Here is a 21,145-nt window from a genome sequence, read left to right as displayed (position 1 = left end):
GTGTAGCACTTCAACGCTTTCGTCAGTTCGGAATTATTCTTTTTTTTTCAAATGTATAATTTCGATCTATAAGTCGAAATTCTGAGATTCAAGTAAGAATTCTGAATATCGAGTATAAACTCTACGATACAAGCAAGAGAAAATTCTGAGATACGAATCAGAATTTTGACTGTCAACTCGAAATTCTCGACTGCAAGTCTGAATTCCAAGATATGGTTCAGAGTTCGGAGATGCAAATCAGAATTCTCAGTTGACGTGGTCAAAATTCTGCGATGAGAATCGCAATTCTCAGACATGTGTCAGAATTCTGAGCTGCAAGTTGGAATTCGGAGATATGTGTCAGAATTCAGAGTTTTAAGTCGAAATTGTGAGATGACAGTTGGAATTCTGATCCGCAAGTCACAATTCTGTGATTAAAGTAAAAATTCTGAGTTCTAAGTTAAAATTCAGACTCAAAAATAAACAATTTGACCAGCAAGTTAGAATTCCTAGGCACAAGTCGGAATTCTGACAGAATTTCGACTAGCAAGTCGGGATCTTGAGATACAACTCAGAATTCTCAGTTGAAACTCGTAAGACATGGGTCGAAATTCTCAGTTGAGACTCGGAATTCTAAAACATAGATAAGAATTCTGAATGGAAAATTGGAATTCTGAGATATAAGTAAGAATTCAGAGTTCCAAGATGAAATTGTGAGATTATAGTCAGAATTCTGATTCGCAAGTTACAATTCTTGTTTCGCAAGTTAGAATTTTGAGACACAAGTCGGAATTCTGAAAAAAAAAGAATTTCGCCTAACAAGTCGGATCTTGAGATACAAGTCAGAATTCTGAGTTGAAACTCGTAAGGCATGGGTCAAAATTCTGAGATGAGACTCGCAATTCTGAGGCATAGGTCAGAATCCTGAGTTGAAAGTTGGAATTCGGAGATACAAGTCAGAATTAATAGTTTCAAGTCGAAATGGTGAGATGATAGTCAGAAATCTGATTGGCAAGTCACAAGTCTGTGAATAAAATGAAAATTCTGAGTTGCGAGTTGAAATTCTGAGAAAAAATCAAAAATTTTGACTTGCAAGTTAGAATTCCGAGACAAAATTCGGGATCTTGAGATACATGGGTCAAAATTCTCAGATGAGACACGCAATTCTGAGGCAAAGGTCAGAATCCTTAGTTGAAAGTTGGAATTCGGAGATACAAGTCAGAATTAAGAGTTTCAAGTAGAAATAGTGAGATGATAGTCGGAATTCTGATTCGCAAGTTCCAATTTTGTGAATGAAATGAAAATTCTGAGTTGCGAGTTGAAATTCTGAGAAAAAATAAAAAATTTTGACTTGCAAGTTAATATTTTGAGACACAATTCGGGATCTTGAAATACGAGTCAGAATTCTGAGTCAAAACTCGTAAGACATGGGTCGAAATTCTGAGATGAGACTAGGTATTTTGAGGCATAGGTCAGAATTCTGAGATGAAAGTTGGAAATCTGATTTACACGTAAGAATTAAGAGTTCCAAGTCGAAATTGTGAGATAATAGTCGGAATTCTGATTCAAAAGTCCCAATATTGTGATTAGAGTAAAAATTTTGAGTTACAAGTAGAAAGTCTGAGACAAAAATGAAAATTTCAACTTGTAAGTTTGAATTCTGAGATATAAGTCAGAATTCTGGGATAAAAATCAGAATTTTGACTAACGAGTCGGGATCTTGAGATACAAGTCAGAATTCTGAGTTGAAAATCGTAAGGCATGGGTTCAAATTCTGAGATGAAACTCGGAATTCTGAGACATAGGTCAGAATTTTGGGTTGCAAGTTTGAATTCTGTGATACAAGTCAGACTTCAGAGTGTCAAGTCGAAATTATGAGATAAAAGTCAGAATTCTGTTTCGCGAGTCACAATTCTCGGACAAAAGTGAAAATTTTTAGAGACAAGTTGAAATTCTGAGGAAAAATACAAATTTCGACTTGCAAGTCAGAATTCTGAGACACAAGTCGGAATTCTGAGATAAAATAAAGAGTTTAGGCTAACAAGTCGGGATCTTGAGATACAAGTCAGAATTCGGAGATCCTCGTGAGAATTCTGAGCTGCAAGTCGCTTGTGAATTCATTGCTGGATTGGTCGAATGAATTTCTACTTCAAAGTTGCTTTTCTGGCTTGTATTTCAGAAATACGATCCAGGATACTGACTTATATTTCAGAATTCTTACTTGTGAGTCAGAATTGTATCTCAGAATTGAAACATTGAAGTCGGAATTTTGACTCATACCACTGGCGTGCTCTCCAGAATTCCAAAAGTCGGAATGATATATTTCGAAAAATTAATTATTTCTTGTGGCACTTAAAAGCCAAGATATGTAACAAGCATGGACCCTGTACAGTGGACAAGTGACGCTGAAGAATCTTCGAGGATCGAGCCCATATCGACTGGACGAGCGAAGAGCCTCGACACAAGCCCACGAAGCCCTCCAGATGGACCGTCCATCGACATGAGCCAACCTCAAGCGCCCGCCCCGAGCTCCTCTGGAAGGAAAGCTGCAACCTCTCCCACGCGCGTAGAAGGCCATTTCGCGATGCAATTGTTATTAGCGGCGCCTCAAATGCACCCTGTATATCATCACAATAACAAAGGACAACCGATGCTAAGCCGCTAGAGTTACAGACCACCTAACAGATCGACACACACACACATACACACACATAGACATAAATACGGCCCACTCGTTCGGTTCCTCTCAGTGTTGGTCTTAACATCATAGTCGGCTCTGGCGCACGGGTCACTAGATCCCATCCTCACTTAAAGACGCGGCTACACCGGAGAATCTGGAAACCGTCATCCCGAGGACGAGAGGGGAAAAAATACAAATGAAACGTTTGTGATCAAAATTGTGATTTCGAAGATGTGATAAGCGAGAATCTGTACCGGGAAATTTTTTTTGTGATATATCGAAATTCGACTGATTCGCGATTAGATCGACCCCTATAGAAGACTTAGACATGGTAGCCGACATTCTTTCATTATTAACGAACTACCGTAGACTATCCCTAGGTAAAACAATAAACTACACGATTTTCGTCCTGCTACTGACTTTCACCCTAACGCTTAGTGACAATTCGCACAGTGCTGCAAGGACTCATTCCAAACCTAATTACAACCCTTACGAAAGAACGCCTCCTCCCAGCTGTGGTAGTTGTAAAAACCTAGAGGACGTGAAGGCTAGGAGTATAGAGATGATTAAAGAACAGATTTTGAGGAAGATTGGGATGAAGAAAGCTCCCAACATAACTGGCAGGGTGTTGCCTCAAATACCCCTGCACGAGCTCGCGATGATCGACCAAGGACTGGCCGAAATGCAGAGTGATCAACCAGAGTTCAAACCTGGAATATCAGTGACGGAAGAGGAGGATGACGACCATGCCAAAACTGAAAAGATGTTCATATTTTCGCAGAAACGTGAGTTACTCTTTGGTTATCATCTTTGACACCCTCATAGTGTCTAAAACGAACAAGAGAAAATTTACGATAACTTTCACCCTTGACCATACTTGATCCCCAAGCCTATTTGTGTTAATTTCTTGTAGCACCAGTTTTATGGAACCCAGCTTTGAAGTCTCTAGCTTCCTAGTGCCAAAAGCTACCCCTTTGAGTTATCGAGTAAAGTCGTATTCAATAAATTTATAAAATTGAATTTTCCTTTTTGGACATCTCAGATGTAATTTAAGGAGAAATTAATTCTTCAATGAATTTCACTGGTCCACAAATTTTGACTTTAAAGAAGTATCTGCCTCATTATGATCTTGATCCTGATTGTAACTGTTACGAAAAATGAAAAATTGCAAATATTCAAATTGAATGCCGAAAAGTGGAGAGATTTTTTCATGTTTCCATGCTGTCTTTTTGGTATCTCTTCAAATGAAATAGTGGTCAATACTTTCTTTTCATTCATTTTCATAGAAATTCAGAGCATACTGAGCCTGAAAAAGCTTTATCCTATTCAAAACTACAGGTTGTAGTTTGAATTCTTCAGGTAGAATCTTGATCTAATTTCACCAAGAAACGCTCAACTAGGTTATAACATTAACTGAGTAATAATAATAATGATGATAACAATTATTTTCATTGAGTTGTCTTCGTTAAAAACGATTTTTTTGAGATTTTGGGACACTTCAAGTAGTCAAATGAATGGATATTCAACACAAAACATTTGAGATGCTTTTTATTGTGACAAGAATCTTTAATATTTTTTTGTGTTCGAAATCAACAAATTTCAATTCTATGTTTCACAATCTAATGGTCCATTTTGAATCTGCATGCAACGAGATAAATTCATATAATTATTTTTTCAATCAATTCAACTGGTCCACAAATTTTGGTTTTAAAGAAGTATCTGCCTCATTATGATCTTGATCCTGATTGTTTGAATTATGCAGAATGAAAAATTCTAAATATTCAAATTGAATGTAAAAACTGAAGAGATTTCTTCATGATTCAATGAAGCATTTTTGGTATTTCTTCGAATGAAATAGTGGTCAATACTTTCTTTAGGTTGTTTCATATTTTTCATTAAAATTAAGAGCATATTCAGCCTGAAAAAAGCTTTATCCTATTCGAAACTACAGGTGGTAGGTTGAATTCTAAGAAAATGCAGATCTTCAGGTAGAATCTTCATCTAATCTCACCAAACTACGTTAATACATTAACTTTCAGTAATAATAATGGTGTTAACAATTATTTTCAATAAGTTAAATTCGTTAAAAACGATTTTTTTGAGATTTTTGGACACTTCAAGTAGTCGAATGAATGGATATTCAACACGAAACCTTTGAGATGCTTTTTACTGTGACAAGAATCCTTAATATTTTTTTGTGTTTGAAATCAACAAATTTCATTTCTACCTTTCACAATCTAATGGCAAATTTTGAATCTGCATGCAACGAGATAAATTCATATAATTATTGTAGGTAATTGAGTGATTTGTCACCATTATACCAATAGAAATAGCTCGATATAAGTGCAATTATGTTTCTATTAAGAAAAAAATCATTCGTGTGTCCCAAACTTTTATGTTTATAAAATATTCTTTTACTGGATTATGTTGGTTTTTTTTGTGATGGAAACCAAAATTCAGACTTGTCGCCGAAAATATTGGCATTGGTTCGAAATGTTTGGATGTTAAGACAGTTCTTCAAAAGTTTTTATAATTGTCAATAAAAAAAATTCAATTCGGTTATGGAATCACGAATTAGAATGAATTTTTATTCATTGGAATCATTCCAATCAATTGATGATGAATTATTCCTGATTAATTAAACCTAATTCTATAAATTCCTGGAATATTTTTCGAAGAATCCAATCAAAATTGTCAGAAAAAATTCTTCTGCGAAAGTATTTCGAATTTCAAGATTTTCGAAGCAGTGCAAAAACTGAAGTAATGAATAATTTTTCTTCTCCTTTGTCTGAGACTTGAAAGGTCAAAATTGCAAGATCCCCGTTATCCCAATTCCAAATTTCTCGTTGACTTATCCATATTGAATAAAATCGACTTTAAAGATGTTGAATTCGGAGGGCTTGCAAAGAGCATGCTGCCAGTGAATGTCAGTACCCTTTTATGGTACATCCTTCCAAATGTATCTAAAAATAATGTCACAATCCTCTCGGTACCGAATTTCATCATTCCAAGGTCCTTTTTCGCATCTGTCGGTCGTTTTTTATGCGGCCTTCGATGCATGTTGCGTACAACCCATTTGAATTATAAATTTCGCTATGGCATTCAGATCTTATCAATTTTCGCTTGATCGCGATCGTTCAGATCGCCTTTGTCTTCATCTCTTGGTGATTGCCAAATAATTTGTCATGTGATGACAAGGAATTGTTATAAGAAAGAGTACACGCCTCTCTTCTTTCCTAATTTAAATTCTATTTGATACATTTACGTCTAAAACTCCTAAAAACAATCACTTCCCAATAGTTTCATTTACGCTCGATTTTTGTTTCGTGTAACTGTACGATAAATATAAGTGCAAGTTGTTATAAACATAAACATCCAAAAAATTCTTTGCCAATAGGGCTGTCGAAGGTTAATATTTGAATGTATTTCTCAGCTAGTACATAGGTAGTAATTCAGATTCCATTTGAACTATTAAGTTAGTCTTGGGGTTTTTGCAATAACTTCTTGGCAAATTATGAAGATTATCTTTGAAAACGTGCAAAAACGATTTGATTGAATTCTATTCAATAATGGAGAGAGCATTATGGGTGAATAATTATTTCATAGATAAAAAAACCGTTTTTTCATTCGAAGATTTTTGAATTAGAGGAAATCAATCATCTCGTGATTCTTACCATGAGATTTTCAATCTAATTGAACTAGCTGAGTGTTCAGTGCTGAACACTGCTAGAAATTCAAGATCTTCTCACTAATTTCATTTTTTTTCTAACGTAAGAAGAGATGTAAGTACTTACGTTATATTCATTCATGGTTTTTCAGTATTATTTGTTTGGTTAGTTACTTATTGGATCTACAATTCTGATGCTGCATCCCTACAAATCCTTTCGCAACACTCAACAGTCTTGCACATTTGTATTACTTTCGATTATTATATACAGGGTGAATCTTTGACTCGTACAAATATTTTAACAGTAGATTCTGGAGGTCAAAAGGAACACTTTCTTCCCTTATCAATTTTTGCCGAATCGGCTCGGTTTAAAAGATACAGGTTGTTGAAAAACCATAAATAAATTATCTTTATAGATTTTCCACAAACGGTTTCATCGAATGAAATGAATTACGGAATATTGTTTTTCATTGATTCGATTAATCATTTTCGAATATAAGGTATCACCCACGTCTCCCAGTTTTCTCATTATGACCATTACGTACCATAAAAAAACCAGAAATTCAATGAACCCAACTCTTGAAACTAAGTTAGACGCTATCTAATTAATAGTTGAACGTTTTGTAAAATAAAAGTATTCCACATATTTTATAGTAGGTATAATGCGCCATTTTCGTGTAATTTGATGTTCAAAACTCAAAAAGTATATGTGAAATTCGAAAAATTGGGTACTTTGACCGAATGCAACTCCCTTTGAAACATCCACATATAGTGTCACAGATTAAGATAGTTATTCTGAAGGTAATATTGTTTATCCAGGGGTGGCGCAGCTCATTATGAAAACTTGAAATGGATGTATCTTTTTATCAGAACCGAATCAGAAAAAATGCTTAAGGAAAAAAATTTTTCTTTCTAAAATCTACAGTAGAAAAATTTCTACGAGTCAAAGACACAACCTGATATTCCAAAAATATATTTTGATGAGGATTAATCAAACAGATTAATCATTTTTGGTATATTCGGTAATTTCCAGAAATTATTGAAATAAAAAACTGGTCAATAATTTCTTCCGGTAATTCAAATCAGAATACGAACATCAGCGATAAATTTTCGGTTTATATTGCCTTGAAAACTTCAAGGACCATCCATTGGGAAATGAAGTGATGAAAGTAAAATACAAAAATTTTAAAAATAGTCAGACCAATTAGATATTGAAAAAATGTAAAAAGACTGTCATCCGAACTTTTAAGATTATTCAAATTCATAAACAAAACGATCACCCATCCAGGTAATGAATTCGCCCAAGGCTGCTTGCCTCTATTTTCCAATATTTTCAAAAATTTAATCAGATCAAGCTTAAAACTAATACTAGACTATGCGAAATGAAATTTCAAAGGTGCATGCAACATTTCAGGGCCATCTCCAAGATATTTTTTATAAGGGTGGCCTGTTTATGTTGGGCGAAACTTGTAAAAATAAACGTGACACTACTAGTTTCATAATCCAAGTTTGTCTTAATCGCGGCTAGATCGACATAAACTCACTTTCTCAGTTTATATTTATCTCACGTTATCACACGTTATCTCACTCCCTTCTTCTCACATTAATTAAGAGCGATTTTATTTGTACGTTCCTAATTATCAACAACTCGCTCTTTGACCTTGATCCTTTAATACTTTGTCAAGTTTCTTGCACTTGATTTTTAGCGAAAGATTGAGAAGCTATTGCGTCCTACCGAATGCAGCTTTCATCAGAGCGGTTAAACGCGATGTTTAACTGCATTCATCTCAAGACATGTTCTTAAATTTGCTACCAATGAAACTGCAAGAAAGCTGGGTAAGCCTAGTTTGAGGAGCAAGTTGAAAATTTGTTCTTTGAAAATTTTAAGGCTTTGAAGCCTATAAAATACATCTTCGCATACTTCATTTCATTTTGTCTAATCGAATCTACAGAGTGATCCCTTCAAAAATTCATCAGACGAGCGACAAAATTCAGGAAATGAATAGCAAAAACTATTCACTTGGATCTGAAGATTCCACATAGTCGTTTTCTATTTTCGGCCGTATCAATCGAAGATCATCATCATGAATCATAAACATATAGCTCAAAATAAACAAACAACGATGCAATAATGCAGCAACGATTGGGTTAATGAATATATATCTTAGACAAATGGTCTAAACAGTACGAAAGGAATTCCATAAGTGCAGCTTGGGTGTTATCTGGACATAAATTTAATAGTTATTGCGGCTATTCGTAGTGGATTCACTATTTCGACATTGTTTTGATTACAGAGTGTTAATGGTAGATTAATAGAACTTTGATTGTTTCGAGGTTAACGAGTCGCAGATCAATCTTGTGCCAATTTGGTTGAAGTCTTTGAGGCAGTTCGTTAAGAAATTGAAGTTTTCATCAGAGAGGTGTTGGCTTTCCTGAAAATAACACCGAAATGACAAAAACACCGAGCTAATTCGGAAAAAATGGTGAAGGAAAAAAATGCTTCTTTTGGCCTCAAGAACCACCTACTGTTAAATATTTGTACGAGTCAAAGACTCACCCTGTATATTGTCATATAATAATCGCCTTACATGAAAGTAGGTTATTTTATCGACAAGATTTTTAGGTAGTCAGTTCGAAACATGGAAAACTCTATTCTTTAGAAACTGTTGCCTCTGAATGATGTGTGTGTGTGGAAATTACCAAACCCTGGTACACATGCGTGAAAAAATTGTGGTGATGAATTCATCGAGTTTTCTGTGTCACTCAGTATGGTTCTTTTCGGATTATAGGCAGCCAAAACCTGTACTCCCGATACTTAACTAGCCAATTAGAAAAAGCCGAAAAAGTCGTTTATTGTAATCTGCATTTCCTCAATTTGTTACCCACAAGCCTCACGTGTAAGAATCGTTCCTACACAATGTTTATACTGATTTGTTTATTCAGTTACATGTGCAATTGCCCGAGCCTAGATAATTTACAGCATGTCGGGTAGTTCACTACGGAAGTAACTACGTTTTGCGAAACTCCGAATGAGGTGAAGTTAACTTGCAAACAATAAATACGACACGTCAAAGCGAGGGACAGTAAAATATCAAATAGTGATCCGTTCCCAAGAATAACTGGTTCAGTTTGTAACAACCTCGTGCATGAATATTCAGGTTTTTGAGAGTGGGCGGATGGTGGTGTTGAAGAGTGTATGTTGTGGTAGCTCGCTAGGTGGCTTTCGCATAAAAACTTTTTTCCAATCAGCAGAAATGCTATACCGACCATTCGGACTGGATGGAACAGTGGGGTGCTACTCAGATAAATCGTCAGAGCTCTTCTGTATTTTCGATTTTGTACCTTCTCTATTGGCAACCAGAATGCTACAGCCTATGTTTAGAATGCTGGGTTTTCCCAGCGGTTAGTCATTTTATTTTTTGGTAGTCAAGATGCTGGATATATCATCCCTCCAAGTCCAAAGCGACTTTACGAAGTTTTAAAAGCGTAAATTTGTTGAGAAAGTGCCATTTGCAACCTAAATTTAAGCATAGGTTTATTTCAGTACTCTTTTTTTTTGGTGTAGCGGGGGGAAAGTCTGCAAGACAGACGAGCACACCCTTTCCTGAGGGGGAACAGTGTGGGGATTCTCACTCTCTTGAGGTCGAGACCCACTGAAAACCCTTAACTGCTTCTTCACAGGTTCCGGGCATTTTGCCTATTAACCAGTTGACTCTTATGGTCTCTGGACTCTCACACGATCAGAGTCGTGTTGATAGTTCTATGCTGCCTATAGCTTTTATAGGTTGAGCTCTTCTTTGGTTACTTAAAATCCTAAACTGATCTCTCGGTCTTCGGTGGTAGGTTCTTGGCCTTCTAGCTTCTTCTGTTGGATCATAGTCGACTAATCTTCGTAGTACCTCATTTGGATGTTGTTTGGCTTTGTCGAATATCCTTTCCCCCTTTCTTTTCATGCATTCTGTAACTGGTTCCCATTCCAAGTCCTTGTAGATTTGTTTGTTCCTAACAAACCAGGGTACGTCCATCGCCATTCTAAGGAGTTTATTCTCAGTGGCCTGTATTCTCTTGATGTGGGTCTTGGCTGCGAAGCCCCATGCCGCCGATCCATATGTGAGTTGTGGTCGCGCAATAGTTTTAATCATCGTCAACTTGATGTTCTTATTCATACGACTTCTTCTGCCTATGAGTGGATAAAGTCTACTCATTGCGGCTTTTGTTTTATCAACTGCACATTTGATGTGGTTTTTCCATGTTAGTCCTTTGTCAAGCTTCACTCCTAGCTATGTTGCTTCATTTTTCCATTCAACCTCTTCTCCATCAACTTCAAGGTTTTCTTCCATCCTCAATCTTCTCTTTTGCAGTAATATTGCTTGAGTATTTCTTCCATTGATTTGGATTTTCCATTTGATGCACCATTTGAGTAATCCATCTATGTCTTCCTGTAGTCTCTGGCGTATGATCTCTGGGCGTCGATGTCTGAACGCTATTCCTGTGTCATCTGCGTACAAGGTGAGCATATTTCTAGCATTCTTCGGGATATCATAAACGTATATTACGTAAAGCAGAGGTCCAATTACCGATCCTTGAGGCACTCCCGCTTCCAATTGTCTGGTTTGAGAGGTTGCTCCATCTAGCTTCACATAAAAGTTTCTATTCCTCAGATAGTTCCTTATGATTTTGCATAGCTTGGTCGAATATCCTGCTTTTTTCATCTTCATTTCAGTACTCATAAATAATCAACGTAGATGATTTAACTCGTTGCAGTAGCCACCAATAGGAAACGTGATTTCCTATCGTACTTCCTCGACGTCTATTTTATAAGAAACGTTACAACAACGTTGAATAATAAACCATTCAACAACCCCTTACTGTAATGCCTTATCGTTCTTGCTCAACGTATATTCAATATTGAATACGAAACTCGTTATTTCAGCAACCAATATAAAACGTTTCTTCATCATGTCTTCCTAACGTGTATTACCTAGCATGTAGAGAAAGTTGTATTAACGTTAAATTACGCGTTTGCATACCAATTATTGATAATCCTTCAAGCTGTGCTCGACCAGTTGAGGATGATGCCACCAATTCACAATGTGACAGCCTAAGCTTGTGACAACGTCGTCAGATTTGTCCACACCATAAAAAATCTTTGTCTGGAAACAACCACAAAGCACGTGACCAGCGAAAATTTAAGGCATAAATGTTCAAACTCTTCGTGACCAGCATGTCATTTGACAAGCGAAGTAGAGAACCCATATGTTAAGGACGAAAATCTAGGAAATGGGCAACAATATCCTATCGAGTTGATGGAGGTGTTAGGTATCTTTATCTTTGATGGCTGCAGATTATATTTTGCTGGAAGTATCTCGGACCAAAATGTATTTCACACCTTGCCAATTTGGGAGTAGTAGGTAACATTTCCAAGGGATATTTCCAGTAAACGGAATCCTTGTTCCTGATCATCCATATTGCTATAAGTAAAACCAAGGATCGTTTATGGGTATTTGGAAGAGTGTCTTTGTCCATACTCCTGAAATTGCTTGAACTGACATCAAGTTAGACCACGTGACTGCTTGTATCTTATCGTTTTTAGAAGCAACTGAACACTACAGGTTTTTCCTCGTACTAAAGCACCTACTGCCTTAACCCTATGGCTTCTAAGACCATTGGATGTGTTCGTAAAGTTGCTTCTACGACACAATATAATCAAAGCAATAGGAGAAGTAGGTTTTAAACCTCCTTATGAATCATATCTGGTTCGTTTTGGACTGAAGGTAAAAAGCACGACCATCAGTTCCAATTAGTTCCTATAATTCCTGCAGAATTACATCTTGTCGACACCGGAGGCTGTATAACTGCCGCTTAGCGATGATACGATGCACGGAATCCTGAAAGTGAAAGATAAGTTATCTTATCTCCCCAAGTCAATAGGTGTACGCATCTAACACGTGACCGTTGGAACCTGCTGATTAAATGGCGAAAATTCGGTCGGTTGGGGTCAGATCTGATTGTAAGGTCGGTGACGTAACGACTGCTGCAATAATTGGCACAGACAAACGCCAGACAGAGATAATTGCGTTGGTCGCATTCATCATCGGACTTCACTTGTTTAATGCCGACATCTAGTCATCGCTAGATCTCCTGTTTGATTTGCCGACATCGATGGATCGTAAAGGTGCAACAGATACCAACGTGCGTGCTGTTCTGGACAAATACTCGCATTTCATAATGATACATTCACTTATGTGATTTTAATTAATCACCAGAGGGGTTTCTCCGTTAATGAACATTCAATGATGCTTTTCTTCAGAACTAAGACCTAAGAACCAAGCATTGAGGAAGTAATGGTGGGTTTTAAGGAAAGAAAACAATATATGTGGATACATATCAGATTCTTTCTTAGGTTCTAGTCTTGTGACCTAAGAACGAAGAATTTATTGTGGGTTTATGCAGAATTTGTAAGAACTAAAACCTAAAGAACCAATATAATAGTCACTTGAATGCCAAATACCAATGAGATAATATATGTGGATACATATCAGTTTCTTTCTCAGGTTCTAGTCCTGTGACCTAAGAACGAAGAATTTATTGTGGGTTTATGCAGAATTTCTGAGAACTAAAACCTAAAGAACCAATATAATAGTCACTTGAATGCCAAATACCAATGAGATAATATATGTGGATACATATCAGTTTCTTTCTAACGTTTTAGTCCTGTGACCTAAGAACGAAGAATTTATTGTGGGTTTATGCAGAATTTCTAAGAACTAAAACCTAAAGAACCAATATAATTGTCACTTGAATGCCAAATACTAATGAGATATTATATGTGGATACATATGAGTTTCTTTCTTAGGTTCTAGTCCTGTGACCTAAGAACGAAGAATTTATTGTGGGTTTATGCAGAATTTCCAAGAACTAAAACCTAAAGAACCAATATAATTGGCACTTGAATGCCAAATACCAATGGGATAATATATGTGGATACATATCAGTTTCTTTCTTAGGTTCTAGTCCTGTGACCTAAGAACGAAGAATTTATTGTGGGTTTATGCAGAATTTCTAAGAACTAAAACCTAAAGAACCAATATAATAGTCACTTGAATGCCAAATACCAATGAGATAATATATGTGGATACAAGTCAGTTTCTTTCTCAGGTTCTAGTCTTGTGACCTAAGAACGAAGAATTTATTGTGGGTTTATGCAGAATTTCTGAGAACTAAAACCTAAAGAACCAATATAATAATCACTTGAATGCCAAATACCAATGAGATAATATATGTGGATACATATCAGTTACTTTCTTAGGTTCTAGTCCTGTGACCTAAGAACGAAGAATTTATTGTGGGTTTATGCAGAATTTCTAAGAACTAAAACCTAAAGAACCAATATAATAGTCACTTGAATGCCAAATACCAATGAGATAATATATGTGGATACATATCAGTTTCTTTCTTAGGTTCTAGTCCTGTGACCTAAGAACGAAGAATTTATTGTGGGCTTATGCAGAATTTCTAAGAACTAAGATCTAAAGAACCAATATAATAGTCACTTGAATGCCAAATACCAATGAGATAATATATGTGGATACAAGTCAGTTTCTTTCTCAGGTTCTAGTCTTGTGACCTAAGAACGAAGAATTTATTGTGGGTTTATGCAGAATTTCTGAGAACTAAAACCTAAAGAACCAATATAATAATCACTTGAATGCCAAATACCAATGAGATAATATATGTGGATACATATCAGTTTCTTTCTTAGGTTCTAGTCCTGTGACCTAAGAACGAAGAATTTATTGTGGGTTTATGCAGAATTTCTAAGAACTAAAACCTAAAGAACCAATATAATAGTCACTTGAATGCCAAATACCAATGAGATAATATATGTGGATACAAGTCAGTTTCTTTCTCAGGTTCTAGTCTTGTGACCTAAGAACGAAGAATTTATTGTGGGTTTATGCAGAATTTCTGAGAACTAAAACCTAAAGAACCAATATAATAATCACTTGAATGCCAAATACTAATGAGATAATATATGTGGATACATATCAGTTTCTTTCTTAGGTTCTAGTCCTGTGACCTAAGAACGAAGAATTTATTGTGGGTTTATGCAGAATTTCTAAGAACTAAAACCTAAAGAACCAAAATAATTGGCACTTGAATGCCAAATACCAATGAGATAATATATGTGGATACATATCAGTTTCTTTCTTAGGTTCTAGTCCTGTGACCTAAGAACGAAGAATTTATTGTGGGTTTATGCAGAATTTCTGAGAACTAAAACCTAAAGAACCAATATTAATAGACACTTGAATGCCAAATACCAATGAGATAATATATGTGGATACATATCAGTTTCTTTCTTAGGTGCTAGTCCTGTGACCTAAGAACGAAGAATTTATTGTGGGTTTATGCAGAATTTCTAAGAACTGAAACCTAAAGAACCAATATAATTGGCACTTGAATGCCAAATACCAATGAGATTGTCCCTGTCTCAGGTCTTAGGTCTTAGGAACTCTGCGTAAACCCACTATTAGTAAACAGCTGGTGGGATTGAGCAAGCCTACTAAGAACTGAAAAATGAGATTGGTTCCTTTCTGAGGTCTTAATTCTGAATACGGCTGCATAAACTAACTATAACCCACCACATGCTGTGGCGAACTTCATGAAGTCTTCCAGGTCTTAGTCCTTAGTTATGTATACGTCTTAGACCGTCCAGTAGAAATTTTGGGAGAACTAGCAGCAATATTAGCTGAAAATTGGTACCAAGGAATTTTGTTTATTAATCTATTCACCCAAAATATTCTCATAAAAAGTGACCTTAGGTTATACCGGAAACAGCCTACTATTTTTGTATGAAATAGTAAACCCAGTTTTTTATGGCCCCATATTGTGGTTCATTCAAAGAAAATTCTAAAATGTACCATAATCAAGTACCTACTCAATTCGACAGTGAGTTATTTGTGTAAATGAATTAGTTTTTTCTTCAAGAAAAAAGAAATGTCCTATATACTAGAGTTCAACATATTTCATGACATCTATACGAAAGAATTTTTCGTATAGACTGTAAATCAACAAATTTACTGATGAATTGAGCATCGCTCGTTCAATAATTTCAACAACAAAGAAAAAACCAGGAAATATTTGTTTCCTGTGGAATTGCCGTTATATGAAGGGTGACCCTTGAAGTTCACACCGGGATGCCACCTGTTATAATTCCAGGTAGATAAGGGACCATCTGGCTTCGCCTATACAATCAACAAACTTTGTGGCCTATCTAAGAATCACCTGTTGCCTCAATATTCGTCTTACCCTTTTCACCCACACTTTAATTCTATCTTTCCGGTAGAATGGGGATCCAAGAATTGATCAGATGATAACAGTTGTTTCCTTCGGATAATTCAGGACTATATTCAGCATGTGTCACTTTGAAAATTATACTAATCTCTATTTTCGATTATTTGAAAGATAGATTCGATTTAAGGGCTGGACTTAGGTACGTCATCGAGCATCTTTCTTTTTGTCATTTGTTGTCAGTATTGATCGTTAAACACCCATAATGTTTGTAGATGAATTGAAGGCAGAAATAATCAGGGAGAGTCAACAGTAGATTTTTGAGGTCAAATGAAACACCTTTTCCCTATACAATTTTTAAATTTTCATAATGAGCTATGCCACCCTTAGAGAAACAAAATTACCTTCGGAATAACTAGCTAAATCTTTGACACAACACATCTGTGGAAAGATCCACTCTTTTTAAAAGATTAAAAAGAGTTGCATTCGGTCAAAGTATCCAATTTTTCAAATTTCCCAGTTCCTTTTTCATTTTTGAACATCAAATTACTCGAAAACGTCCTAATATTCATTAGATAGTGTCCAATTCAGTTTCAAGAGTTGAGTTCCTTGAATTTTTAGTATTTTTTTTTGGTACGTAATGGTCATAATGAGAAAACTGGAGGTCTTGGGTGATATTTTGTGATATGAAGAACTATATTCCGAAATTCATTTCATTCGATAAAACAGTTTGTGAGATAGAACTAAAAATCACATTTTTTATAGTTTTTCATCAGTCTGTAACTTTCAAACCGAGCTGATTCGAAAAAAATTGTAAATAAATACAGTGTTTTTTGATCTCAAGAATCTACTATTAAAATATTTGTACGATTCAAAGACTCACCCTGTATAACCACAACGATGTTTTAGAGTTGATTTCCAGATCCAATCAGAAAATAAATTTGGTAAATTATGATTGCCTTGAAGTGAAATATCAGTCCAGATGTAACTTCGAAAGTTTGAGCTTTCAATAAAAAACAAAACATTTACTAAGGATCATTCTATCCAGAAAAATTTGATTTGCAATGACGTAAACCTCTTCCAAGTTTCTTAGATATCAATTTTGAAATTTCTCATTAATTATTTCAAGAATCGTTGAAACATATTGGTAAAAATCAGATACGGTACAAGAACACACAGCATTTCGTAATTATAAGGATTCATCAAGGACGGCCCTGTTTAAGGTCCTTTTTTGACTATGGGGCTAAACAAATTTGTTAGAGATTGTGTTCTACCATGTTTTAAACGATGAGAACAAATGGCTCATCGAAACAGATGGTCTTTGGAATATGTAATCAAACAAGGACTCACCATACAGATATTATCAAGAAACTGAATTTATTTTCGTCATGAAAATTAAAAAACTTCCTCCATTTGTTCATTATATGTTTTCACTCATTCTTTCAACAAATATCGTCTCTGATAATCATTTTTTTCTCACAGTTACTCGGAGAATAACTTCGAGTAACCTTGAACCAAAGGGATTGTAGAAAGAAGAAGTAATCAACACGACACATGAAGGTCTGAAGGGGCATTTCTCCTTGAAAATGTCCGGTGGCAATTGTTCGAAAGTCTGGATGTTCCAGATCTGAAAGTGATGTCGTATCGAGGAGTACTAGATGTCCGAAGCTTGACTATGGGATTTAGCTGTTCTTCTGGTTGGTTTCTCAAGCCGCAGCCTAATAGAGGTCATCCTCCAAGCAAAAATTAACCAAAGACCTTTAGAATTGTAAAAGTTCTGCCACATCCCAACAATGCGACAAAGTAACCAAACGTTTGTTAATATTGGGCATCACCTCTCTGGCCCCCTTCTGGACCGTGTCAAGCACTACCAATTAGTAGTTGTTATTTCAGTATCCCAAATAATATGGGGGCAGTATTTCCAAGTTAGAGGGTAAAATATTGCAGAGCTTTGAACAAGAACACCAACTTCTTTTTACCATCAGAGAAGGTCTGTCTTCAGTGTCTCCTCAATCGTTAATATTGGCAGATAGATTGATTGAAAGCTAACGAGGCAATTGAAAACCTAGTGAATTATTGCACAGTTGATGTTTTCATTGAATGGGGGCTCCTAGGATTCCATGAATGCTTGGTGTGCCATAATTTCTCTTGGTACAATTTTCCAATTAATAAATGCTGCGAGTGCTCCCGAAACTACGTCGATCATCCTGTAAAACACTTTTTACCTAGAGAGTTTACCTCTAATGGTCTTCCAGTAATGACATTTCGAATTTGTTCTTAGGGTTTACCATTATGTGAGAAGTGCTTTAGAGATGTTTCTACAAACAGTCAATCAGGGGTTAGTCACAATTCTTGTTTCTGTGTAATTTTTACCATTTTTCGAAACGAAACCACCTGTTCCACATCAATCCTCCACTAGAAAGATTCCAGAGATCGGCGTGCATCTCCAACGTAGCTCACAGTGTCCGAAAATGATCCCACACTACTCGTGGCCAAGACCCAAGTCCATCGACCCAATTGTGCCCTATCCGGTTGGAAGGACCTCAAATCCTGCAAACGAGGTCGTTGCATTTTCGATTGTACAGCGGCATCGGGAATTATTCAATTGAAAAGAATGCAACACGGCAAAAATAAAATTATTATATAATTGTGGCTGAGATGTAAGTGACCTTACGCTATGAGAAAGAAAAAGGGAAGTCGTCACTATTAAATTTCGGAAAATTGTTTCGGGCATCGTGTGCATTGTTCGTGTTACCATTCGGGAAACGTTGCACTCTGATTGCGGTCGTGAATGGAGCGAAATTGAGCGTATGAGATTGTTGGAGAGCGATAGTTAGTAGATAGAGAAGATAGCCGAAGCTTTGAGGACACCTTAACTATAAATTTACCCTTCATGGTAAATATTTTAGTAAGGGAGTTATATTCCACTGCGACCTTAAGATCTATTGTGCCTCCTATCAGAGGCACAACTGCTTCATCTACAGCTCGCCCTCCAACTCCTCTAACTAAGAGGGCTTGAAGCAGGCTGAATCTTCATTGCTCGTTAAATTTTCTCGCCCAAGACATTCCTTGGCGAACCGTTCTGTAACCAAGTGAACAGGAAATTCCTCCTTTTTTCCACATAATCAACAATTGTTCACATTCTCATGGTATGCTTCCTAAGGAGACAATGTCCTGTGAGGAAGCCATTGAGGAGTCGTAACTTATATTCTTACTCAGATCCAAATACTTCTTGGATCCTGCAGTTTACGAAATCCCTTCTGGTTTCTTCCTTCTCCAGAGACTCTTTTTTATAAGTGCATTTTCCTATACCACATAAAGGCTCTGTGCCAGTAATTAGTGTTAATGCTCTCTTTCTGGCGAGTGTATTGGCCTCTTCGTTTCTTTGATTCCAGAAGAGACCTTGTTGATCTGGCCTATTTCATGAAGTTTCCTGCGACTCTACCATATTAGCTTTGAGTGGATGATATAAAGGAGTTCAGTGTTTTGATAGCAGCTTGAATTTCAGAATGGGACACTATGTTACGTCCTTAATAGCTTCTATCCAGGTTTATGCCTACGCATCTTTCGATTGCAAGTTGTTCTGCCTGAAAAACATTCGAGCAGGAGTCTAACGATGGTGTACATACAGGGTGGTACAACGAAAATCAACAATTTTTTTTTTCATCACAGTAACTTCTTTCCCCAAACGGGGGTGACCACAACCCCTTGATTTTGAAATGCAATAACTAATTTTGAAGATCGTATAGAGTACTATCTGCTGACACATGAGTTTCGCTTCAAAATATCCATCGATAATGATGAAATACGAGGATGTCTTGATATCTAGTTAGCCTAGACCAGTTCCATGTCAGTGTGAAGTTTGAGGTCAAAAAAGTAAACCAGAGTTACGCAATAAATTAAAAGATACAAGATGTCCACGCAAATTGTGAAAATCGAAATATTGGAGTATCGAGCCATCATCAAGTACCTATATTTAAAAGGGTTAAGAGGTAAGCAGATTTATGAAGGTATGCTTGATACCTTTGGTGATCAATGTCCTTCGTAAGCGACCGTGAAAAATTGGACTGCAAGCTTCAAAAGAGGTAAATTTTCCATTGAAGATGATGACCGATCGGGAAGGCCAGTTACTGTGTCAGTCCCCGAAAATATCGATGCAGTTCATGACATGATTTCATCAGACCGTCGAATTGGGCTATAACGTGAATTTGGACATGACAAAAATTGCTGCAAAATGAATGCCCAAATGTTTGAATGTTGACCAAAAGCGTGCAAGGGTAGAATCATCGCGTTCGATCTGTGCTCGATTTGAAAACGATGTAGACTTCTTAAGCCGAATTGTTACTATGGATGAGATTTGGGTACATTTCTACGATCCAGAAACAAAGCAACAATCGATGGAATGGCGACACTCTGGTTCTCCAAGACCTAAGAAGTTTGGTGTCCAAAAATCTGCTGGAAAAGTTCCTGCTTTAGTTTTTTGGGATTGCCATGGAGTAATCATGATTGATTTTTTGGATAAGCGTAGAACAATAACCGGAGATTACTATTCGATATAACTGACCACTGTACGAGAAAAAATTTAAGAGAAAAGACGCGGAAAGCTATCCAAAGGTGTTTTGTTTTTGCAGGACAACGCCCCGGCACACAAATCTCATGTTGCCATGCAAAAAATTCGTGATTTAGGATTTGAATTACTAGTACACTCCCCATATTCACTTGTTTGGTTCTATGGTAGGCTAAGAATTTTTCAATATATCCTCGTATATTCCCCTATCGTGGTTTTTGAACCATCTTTGTACTACTTAATGGTATTACCCTTGAAATTTTACTTGGTGTATTCCTTTATTCTTTCTTTCCTTTTACATAGCACAGTGGTGAAGCTAGGGAAACAAGTTGAATCAGATATGCAGAAAACTCATCTTCCACAGTTCTTCTGTGACTGTTTTGGTCCTGAAATGATTATGTTCCAGTTTTGAGCATCTTCTTTAAAAGTATTTTGTTGATATTTCTTGAAGCAGATAGCTTTAAGTCTGGTCTAGATGAGAAGACTGACAAAATCAAGTAATGTCATTCCTTCTTTTTTTTTCAAAAATGATTAATTTCTGCAGTATAGCATGGAATCTTTCAAGTGCGATAGTCCCAGGCTGACATCCAGTCGTGAACGTTCAGCTTCGAGCCTCACACGTGTTAATTGCGAAAATTGGGCATAAATCGATGACCCTTAATCACAGCGTGCGCCATCAAAAATTTCTGGCTATGGAAACAGGACGACACATGCCCTGTTTGGGGTCAAAGCACTCGCATTTTGGAGTAGGCGTCCAAATCTTCCGGGGAAGTTGACACTTAACCCCGAATATCGAAAAGACGGAGCCTCTAATTTTAACAAGACGCCGCTCTGCGTATCGTCGTTTATACACGGGTTTCCAGCCAGTGTCCTGGCTGCGAATTATGCCGCGTTTATAATCAGACCGACTGACTGGCAAATACTCATCGTATCGTCAGTTTGAGTTGGGAAAGGTTTT

General features: G+C 36.5%; 1 protein-coding gene across 1 annotated transcript in view; it reads left to right on the top strand.

The window, feature by feature from the left end:
* The first annotated feature begins 2,710 nt into the window (after nucleotides 1-2,710).
* The window catches only part of LOC123320129 (growth/differentiation factor 8-like), a 36,077-nt gene continuing 17,642 nt past the window's right edge, over nucleotides 2,711-21,145 (top strand). Inside the window, exon 1 of the mRNA XM_044907320.1 lies at nucleotides 2,711-3,444. Coding sequence (XP_044763255.1) covers nucleotides 2,988-3,444 — 457 coding nt within the window. The 5' untranslated portion in view covers nucleotides 2,711-2,987. The remainder of the gene's footprint in view (nucleotides 3,445-21,145) is intronic.

Source organism: Coccinella septempunctata, chromosome 9 (assembly GCF_907165205.1).
Source record: "Coccinella septempunctata chromosome 9, icCocSept1.1, whole genome shotgun sequence".
In the NCBI taxonomy this organism is placed as follows: domain Eukaryota; kingdom Metazoa; phylum Arthropoda; class Insecta; order Coleoptera; family Coccinellidae; genus Coccinella; species Coccinella septempunctata.
The sequence above is the reverse complement of the archived record's forward strand: the minus strand, read 5'-3'. Positions and strand labels throughout refer to the sequence as shown.